Raw genomic sequence first — 9,859 nt, forward strand, 5'->3', positions numbered from 1 at the left:
GTTAGTTAGTCCCAGTTAGTTCCCCTGTGCCTGATTACGGGATCAAGTATTTTGGGCTGCAAAGCTATGGATAGGGCCCTCCCTCCGATATGACCTCAGCAGACCCTCTCAGGAGCATGCCCTGACTCCTGACTCCTAACCAGAAGAGGCCTGGGCTATCTGCTTGCCTGCCTACCTGTCTGTCTGTCTAGCTGTTGCGTTTAGAAGAGACAGCTAAACCCACATCAGTGGATTCCCAATGTTAGCAGAGCTTTTAGGAAGGGTGGTGGCAGGGATACGGATGAAGCTGGGCTGGGGCCTGGCAGGATGGGGCTGGGGGTCGCCAGAAGCATAAGGGATGGAGTAAGAGATGCCCCCGTCAACCTGATCAGAAGGGACTCATCGTGAAGCTGCCAGAGGAAAAATGTGCTTCTTGGTCTTGACCGAAGGCTCTTTGGACAGTGGCCGAGACAACACTAGCGTGGGAGTCACCGAGTCTCCATGTGGACATCAACAGGGCTGAAGGTCACCGTTGCAGGCTGTTGGCTGCTGTTGCTGTTTGCGCCCAGGGCAGAAGGGGAAGCTGGCTTGGGGCCCTTGGGTTCCAGCTCCCGTCTCGTCCTCATTTTCCTGTAATGAGATACCCACACGGGGCTGAGTCTTCCTCGTTGTGTGCCCTGCGGAACAGGCTGCGTAACCACAGCGCCAGCGAGGAGATTAATGCACTGATACTGAATATAGTTTCCGGTGCGATACAGTAGGACCTTGTTGTTTATCTGTTTTATATATAGTGTCCGCTAACCCAAACTTCTAATTTATTCCTCTGCCCCAACCCCCACCTTTTCCCTTTGGTAACCATAGGTTTGTTTTTTATGTCTGTGAGTCTGTTTCACTTTTATCTTATTTACTTACTGCATTTTTGGCCACACTGCCAAAAAGAATCCCTGACCAGGGATCAGATGGGCACATCCTGCATTGGAAGTGTGGCGTCTTAGCTACACTTAGGGAAAGCCTCTGTTTCTGTTTTATAAATAAGTTCATTGGTATCAGATTTTAGATCCCATATGCAAGTGATGTGTGTGTTAGTCATTCAGTCGTGTCCAACTCTTCGCGACCCCATGGACTGTAGCCCGCCAGGCTCTTCTGTCCATGGGATTCGCCAGGCAAGAATACTGCATTGGATTGCCATTCCCTTCTCCAGAGGATCTTCCTGACCCAGGGATCAAACTCTGGTGTCCTGCATTGCAAGCAGATTCTTTACTGTTTGAGCTACAGGGAAGTCCTTATATAAATGATATCATGTGTGATATTTGTCTCTTTCTGACTTACTTCACTTAGTAAGATAACCTCTAGGTGCATTCATGTCCTGCAAATAGCATTATTCCATTCTTTTTCGTGGATGGGTATATTCCATTCTGTGCGCATACCATAGCTTCCTCATCCATTCATCCGCTGGTGGACATTTAGCCTGTTTGCATGTCTCGCTGTTGTTAAGTAGCGCTGCTCTGAACATTGGGGCACATGTGTCTTTTTGAAGTATGGTTTTTCTCTGGATATATGCCCAGGAGTGGAACTGCTAGTTCATATGAACATCAGCCCTGAATACTCATTAGAAGGACTGATGCTGAAGCTGAAACTCCAATAGTTTGGCCGCTTGATGTGAAGAACTGACTCATTGGAAAAGACCCTGATGCTGGGAAAGACTGAAGGCAGGAGGAGAAAGGGATGACAGAGGATGAGATGGTTGGATGGATTCACCGACTCGATGGACATGAGTTTGAGCAAGGTCCAGGAGTTGGTGGTGGACAGGGAAGCCTGGTGTGCTGCAGTCTGTGGGGTCGCAAATGATTGGACAGGACTGAGCGACTGAACTGAACAGATGGAAAAGGCAACCCACTCTAGTTTTCTTGCCTGGAGAATCCCATGGACAGAGGAGCCTGGTGGGCTATAGTTCATGGGGTTGCAAAGAGCTGGACACAACTGAAGCAACTTAGCACTCATGCATGGATACTCTCACTTTAAGATTTTAAAGAAACCTCCATACTGTTCTCCACAGTGGCTGCACCATTTGCACTCACACCCACAGTGCAGGAGGGTTCCCTTTTCTCCACACCCTCTCTAGCATTTATTATTTGCAGATTAAGATTTTTTTTTCGAAAAAGTATATGTGTATTTTTTCATTCCGCACACTGAACATGTTTCTCTTGTCCAATTTAATCTATGCAGAGTTTAACTTCAGAGAAGGCGATGGCACCCCACTCCAGTACTCTTGCCTGGAAAATCCCATGGACGGAGGAGCCTGGTAGGCTGCAGTCCATGGAGTCGCTGGGAGTCAGACACGACTGAGTGACTTCACTTTCACTTTTCACTTTCATGCATTGGAGAAGGAAATGGCAACCCACTCCAGTGTTCTTGCCTGGAGAATCCCAGGGACGGGGGAGCCTGATGGGCTGCCGTCTATGGGGTTGCACAGAGTCGGACACGACTGAAGCAACTTAGCAGCAGCAGCAGAGTTTAACTTACAGTGCCTGGAGGAAGCAACACCACGTGGTACTGGGCCACCACATTTTTAAAGGGAAATTGCTATTTTTCCTTAAAAGTACTTTTAATTAAAGATATTCAAAAATACAAATGGGACCACTAAACTATAATGATCACTATGAGGTGATACCTCATTATAGGTGTGTTTTTTTTCCACAATTTTATTGGAATATAGTTGTCTTACAATATTGTGTAAATTTTAGCTGTACAGCAAAGTGAATCAGCTATATATATACATATACCCACTCTCTTTTAGATTCTTTTCCCATATAGGTCACTACAGAGTACTGAGCTCAGCTCCCTATGCTATACAGTGGGGTTTTATTAATTATCTCTTTTATATAGAATAGTATTTATGTCAGTCCCAATCTTCCAATTTGTCCCTCTCTCCTTACTAACTGGCAATCCTAAGTATATTTAATACATCTGTAACTCGACCTCATTATAGCTTTGATTTGCATTTCTCTAATATTCAGTCATGTTGAGTGTGGCCATCTGTGTGTTTTCTTTGGAGCAATGCCTATTTAGAGACATTTCCACTCTAAAGATGATAAAATCAAGGCATGGAGAGCTTCCGTAACTTGACTGCTTTTGACAGACTTAAGACCAAATCCAGGTGTCTCAGTTCCCAGCTCAGGCATCATTGTAAATAGGATGGGCTGAGTGGAGCCTCCATCTCGATTTTAACCTAGAAAGGGGTTCAGAGTTCCAGCCATGATAGAGAAGAATGATAGGTAGACCGTGGGGTTGGATGTAACTTGGTTTGAAATATACCCAAATTGTAAATATTTTTAAATATATGAAATATTATTATTATTATTATATGTGTACTGGTGGGAATATTTTCTCTGAAACAAGATGGATGAGCTCGAATCCCAACTCTATCAACTAGGGTTGAGTAAACTTGGACATGTCATTTAATCTTCCCCTGCCTGTTTCAAACGTATAAAACTGGGGATACAGAATACCCACTTTCTGACACTGTTATGAAGACTAACTGAGTTAATACATGTAAAGTGAAGTCGCTCAGTTGTGTCCGACTCTTTGTGATCCCGTGGACTGTAGCCCACCAGGCTCCTCAGTCCATGGGATTCTCCAAGCAAGAATACTGGAGTGGGTTGCCATTTCCTTCTCCAGAGGATCTTCCCGACCCAGGGATCAAACCCAGGTCTCCCGCATTGCAGGCAAATCTTTAACCTCTGAGCCACTGGGGAAGCCCTAATACTTGTAAAGAGCTTAGAATTGTCCCAGCTTCCCTGGTGGCTCAGCTGGTAAAGAATCCGCCTGCAATACAGGAGACCTGGGTTCAATCCCTGGGCTGGGAAGATCCCCTGGAGAAGGAAGGTTACCCACTCCAGTATTCTGACCTGGAGAATTCTATGAAGTGTATAATCCATGGGGTCACAAAGAGTTGGACATGACTGAGCGACTTTCACTTATAGTAAGAGATCAATATATGTTAGCTACCTTTACAAATAACATTGTCATTATAAAAACAATGCAGATATCAAGAAGCACACCCCCTGACGTGCAAAAGCCAACCTACCAACTAACCTACTAGCAATTCCATTATGCAGACATACCGGTTGTTAATACCTTGCTGTGTATTATTTGAACTCTTCCTGGGTGTGTGTGCGCAACCCATGTATATGATCATGATATACCTACTGCCTTGCAAATTTTGACAATATGTTGTAAACAGTTTTTCTTATCAGTAAATACATTTCTACAAAATCTTTTTTTTTAAATGGCTTCTAGGTCTTCTATGATGTAATTGAATGCAGTCTTTTTATTTTGATTTCTTCCCTCGAAAGAACAACCTTCTAGCAAAGTTGTGACTAGAGGTGATAACACAACATTTATTCTTTTTGCAATCAATTTATATTATTTCCTCTTATTTGATGCCAGAAAATAAAGTCACAGGTATGTACATTTCAGTGTTCGTCACACCAAGTACTTACATGGGCCACTCAGTATAACCTCACAGAGGGCTCTCCAACAGAAGAGGATTGAAACACCACTTTACTATCTGTAAATTACACATGAGTTTATCACAGAGCTCAAGATCATTATCATGGGACTTCCCTGGCAGTCCAGTGGTTAAGACTCTATGCTCCCAATGCAGGAGGCACGGGTTTGATCCCTGGTTAGGCTAAGATCATGTATGTCATACAGGGTGGCCAAAGGAAAAAAAAATAGTCATTATCATTATTGTATATCGAAAATACTTCTCCAAATATAAAAATCTACGGTCACTGTGAAGTTCTTCCAGTAGTGAAAGTGAAAGTGAAGTCGCTCAGTTATGTCTGACTTTGCAACCCCATGGACTGTAGCCTACCAGGCTCCTCCATCCATGGAATTTTCCAGGCAAGAGTACTGGAGTGGGTTGCCATTTCCTTCTCCAGGGGATCTTCCCGACCCAGGGATCGAACCTGGGTCTCCCACATCACAGGCAGACGCTTTATCGTCCAAGCCACCAGGCAAGTTTATTCTTCCAGTAGACTAAACATCAAAAAAGGACCCACAAAAGGTAAGAGCATTTGAAAATGGACTCAAAGATACTGCTGTGCCCATAACAGGCAACTACAAACATTAGCTTCCATTCATTCTAGCATCACTGAAGGGACCAGATGGTTCTAAAGCCCAGGGCATCTCGTACCTGTTGTACATCTTCAGTAAGATCAGAACCACGGTGAAGATGATGATGACAACCACCACAACGGCAGCAATGATGGCTCCAGAACCTATGAGGAAGAGAGGAGTGGAGATGGCCAGTGTGCAGTGAAAGTGTTAGTTGCTCACTCATGTGCAGCTCTTGGTGACCCCATGGATTGTAGCGCACCAGGGAATTTCCAGGCAGGCATACTGGAGTGGGTAGCCATTCCCTTCTCCAGAGGATCTTCTTGACCCAAGGATCGAGCCTGGGTCTCCAGCATGGCAGGCAGAGTCTCTACAGTCTGAACCACTAGGGAAGCCCAGGCTAGTGTGCAAACGGAGTCCAAAGAAGGATTCAGAAGATGGGAGCGGGACCCACATGGCGGCACCCTGTGCCCTCCCTGGGTCAAGGAGAGGAGAGAACGCCACACTCACTGCTGGAACACTCACTGCGGACCCCAGGGGAGAGTCGCTCTAGAGCAGCAGAGCACCTCTACCCGCTGTGTGTGTGAGGGCCCTCAGCACACTACCTGCCAGAATTCTGCCGTAGGTCCAGTCCCGCTTTTATCATCCCCAACATACTTCAAACTGCTTGCATGAAACAAAACATCCTTGCTTCTTTTTGATCATACAAGAGTAATATGCAATTTTTGTATATTTATATATATATTTGACTGTACCATACGGCATGTAGGATCTTAGTTCCCTGGCCAGGGATTGAATCCATGCTTTTGCATTCAAAGTGTGAAGTCTTAACCACTGGACTGCCAGAGAAGCCCCTGTAGATAATTTGGAAATATAAACAAACACAAGCCAAAAAGGAGGGGAGAATAAGACCTCCTTGCCCCGAGAACCACTGAGAGTTTACATATGTATACATTCACCATCATATTTTTGCATATATACATATTAAATATCCATACCTTTTGAATAATTTAATAATCCTATGTCTCAAAATCTATCTTAAGAAAATATTTATAAATATGGAAAAATATGTATTTGATAAAAATGGAACCATGTTCCATAAACTGTTTTATAACAAAATATCCTGATTATATTGCTATACAGGTATATGTTTTTCTTCATGACTTTTGAAGGCTGTATAGTACTCCGTTGTTTGGCTGGCCATAATTTATTTGCCAATTCTTTACTGAGGATATTTATGTTGCATTCAATTTTACACTATTAAAAACAAGGCTGTAATGAATGTCCTTGTAGCTTAATATCTCAGATTCTACTTTCAATATCAGCACCCAGTCCTAATGTCAATTTCTAATTTTAGGTTCAAGATCAATATCTTTGCCAGAATTGATATTGAAAGTATCAACAATCATAAAAAAGCTTCACACTGTAAACCAATCTATTCGATTTTGGATAATTGATCATAGGCAGTAATCCCCAATAAAGAAAAAGCTGTATAAATGAAAATGCTTATTACATTCTGAATATTCTAAATATGCAAAAGGTTAAAAAGATATGGTATACTTATCCCTTGAAGTATTATACAGTAATTAAAATAATGATTATGAAGACTCTGGTACATGGAACACTTATGATGATTTAAAAGTGGAAAATAGAATATGATACTATACACATACCCACGTATACATATATACACATTATATTGCAACCATTAAAATATGTACACACAAACATAACGTTAAGCAAAAGAGGTCAGATACAAAACATACAGATACATGATTCCATGTATACAAAGTTCAAAACCAGGGTAGAATTAATCTACGGTGGTAGAAATTAGAAAAATGTGGGTTCCCTTGAGTGGGCGGGGGCTAATGCTTGCAAGGAGCACTGTAACTTCCTGGACACTGACGGCAGTCTGCTCCTTCATCTGGGTGCTGGTTACACAGCTGTGTGCATTCTGTGGAAATTCATCCAGCTGTTTGCATGTATGTAATGCTCTTATCGGAGAAGGCAATGGCACCCCACTCCAGTACTCTTGCCTAGAAAATCCCATGGACAGAGGAGCCTGGTGGGCTGCAGTCCATGGGGTCGCAAAGAGTTGGACATGACTGAGCGACTTCACTTTCACTTTTCACTTTCATGCATTGGAGAAGGAAATGGCAACCCACTCCAGTGTTCTTGCCTGGAGAATCCCAGGGACAGGGTAGCCTGGTGGGCTGCCGTCTATGGGGTTGCACAGAGTCGGATACGACTGAAGCGACTTAGCAGCAGCAATGCTTTTATAAAAAGTTTACTTTTGAACTTTCTTCCTGAAAGTCTAGTGGTTAAGACTCTGCGCTTCCACTGCAGGGGGCACAGGTTTGATCCCTGGTCAAGGAATTAGGATCCCGCATGCCTCCCACACCATGGCCAAAAAAAAGTTTACTTAAACAAAAAAAAGACCTGTGCAATTATTCATAGGAAGAAAGACTGGGAGGGACAAAAGGAGGGGGTGGGAAATCCATCATGGAGTTTTCCTTTCCTTCCTGGGGAGTCCAGTGGGTTTTTCAACCAGTGTCTGGATAATTCTTTGTCATGGGGACAAAACACCTCTGTACTGTAGGGTGTTCGGCAGTATCCCTGGCTTATACTCACTAGATACCAGGAGCACTTCTCCCCACACACCCCAAGTTGGAATAACCAAATATGTCTTCAGGCATTGCCAAATATCCCTGGTGGTAGAGTTGTCAGATATAATATAGGATACCCATGTATATTAGAATATCTGATAAATAATGACAAATTTCAAAATGCATCTGAAATATTACACGATATATCCATTATTCTAAAAATCTATTAATTGTTTATCTTATTTTCAAATTTAATTGGTAACTTGTATTTTTATTTGTTCATTCTGGCAATTCTATTTAGGGGGCAAAATTGACTGGTTGAGAACCATGAAACAGTATTATTCCCACCTTGCTGACAGTAATTCTATCTTCTTTGCATTTCCCTTTAGAACTGTTTTGAGACATTCCTCAGCAGGCCTCTGTAGGTCTCTGCACCCAGCAAAGAGCAGGCTAACACATGAGACCCCGTCCCAAGAGTGACTCTCTCTGGGTCTCCATGTAAGAGACACACCCTGCCACGAATCCAGCTCCCTGCCAGTACCACAGTCTGGAGCCGATTATCACAGCTCATCACTGCCCCATGTGTGTTGGGAGGCCTGTTCCATCCTCAGAGGTATGAACCAAAGAGAGGGGCTTCCCAGGTGGCAATAGTGGTAAAGACTCTGCCTGCCAATGCAGGAGATGAAAGAGATGTGGGTTCAATCCCTAGGCCAGGAAGATCCCCTGGAGGAGGGCATGGCGACCCACTCCAGCATTCTTGCCTGGAGAATCCCATGGACAGAGGAGCCTGGCAGAATACAGTCTACAGGGTGGCAAAGAGTCAGACATGAGAGAAATGACTTAGCACACACGCACGTACAAAGTGGACCCAAACTCCACCTAATACAATCAGTTGGTTTTCTGAAGAGTGGTCCTCACTTTTTTCCTGGGGGCCTCTTGTTCCTGGCAAAGGTCTCTCCAGGACTAGCTCTTCCCAGCTACATCTGTTGACTTCTTTGCAAATTGACAGGATGTTTTTGCTTTCCAAAGAAAATATGAAAGTAGTTGCATTTTAAGGTGACTTGTAAGGGCCTTTTAAAAGTCATTTTAAGGTGACTCATAAGGGCCATTTTAAAAAAATATTTATTTTTTTTATTTGGCTGCGTTACATCTTAGTTGTGGCATATGAGCTTAGGTTGCCCCATGGCATGTGGAATCTTAGTTCTCTGACCAGGGACTGGACCCCATTACCTGCATTGGAATGTGGATTTTTAAGCACTGGACCACCAGGGAAGTCCCATGCAGGGTTATCTTACAAGAGATTCAAATTTCCATTGCCCTCTAAGCCCCCAAACTCCATAATGAAAATAAAAGTAATAGTAGTAGTAATAATAATAATACTCATTAAGTACTTAGGTGGGCTTCCCTGGTGGCTCAGGGGTAAAGAATCCACCTGCCAATGCAGGAGACATGGGTTTGATCACTGGTTCAGGAAGATTCCCTGGAGAAGGAAATGGCAATCCACTACAGTATTCTTGACTGGGAAATCCCATGGACAGAGGAGACTGGCAGGCTATGGTCCACAGGGTCACAAAAGAGTCAGACACGAGTTAGCAAGTAAACAACCACAGCAACACAGATGATGAAACAAGCCGAGAGCAGTGAAGTCATGTGCTCAGGTTCATGCAGTTGGCAAACGGCATTATTGAGACCCAAGCACTTTGTCTGCAGAGGCTACGCTCTTGACCTTGACACCAGGAGCTGAAGACAGACCCTGTGCCGCCCTTGAGCCCCTGGCTGCCAAGCCAAGTTGACCTTACTCTTGTACAGAAAGTCTTCTCCTCTGGTGGTCATGTTCAGTGAGAAGATGGTGTTACCCCCCAAAGGGGTGGCTGTGGTCATCTCGATGTGCTGAAAAGGAAGAGGAAATTTTGGTTAAAACCAGTTATTTTGTAATCCCTGTGTAATGTCTCTTTTGGTCTTCATCTGGGTGACTGGAGGAAATATTTAAGCATGTAGTTTCTCTTCAGTCAGTTCAGTTCAGTCGCTCAGTTCTGTTCGACTCTTTGCGACCCCATGGACTGCAGCAAGCCAGGCCTCCCTGTCCATCACCAACCCCCGGAGTTTACTCAAACTCATGCCCATTGAGTTGGTGATGCCATCCAACCATCTCG

General features: G+C 43.9%; 1 protein-coding gene across 1 annotated transcript; it reads right to left on the reverse strand.

The window, feature by feature from the left end:
• Window positions 1-467: 467 nt before the first annotated feature.
• NCMAP (non-compact myelin associated protein) lies at window positions 468-9,587 on the reverse strand. Its single transcript, XM_068966966.1, has 3 exons — window positions 9,506-9,587; window positions 5,180-5,264; window positions 468-609 (listed from the first exon to the last, which is right to left on the reverse strand). Exons 1-3 carry the CDS (start codon window positions 9,585-9,587, stop codon window positions 468-470), a joined length of 309 nt encoding a protein of 102 aa, XP_068823067.1.
• Window positions 9,588-9,859: the final 272 nt, after the last annotated feature.

This window comes from Capricornis sumatraensis, chromosome 3 (genome assembly GCF_032405125.1).
Source record: "Capricornis sumatraensis isolate serow.1 chromosome 3, serow.2, whole genome shotgun sequence".
NCBI lineage: Eukaryota > Metazoa > Chordata > Mammalia > Artiodactyla > Bovidae > Capricornis > Capricornis sumatraensis.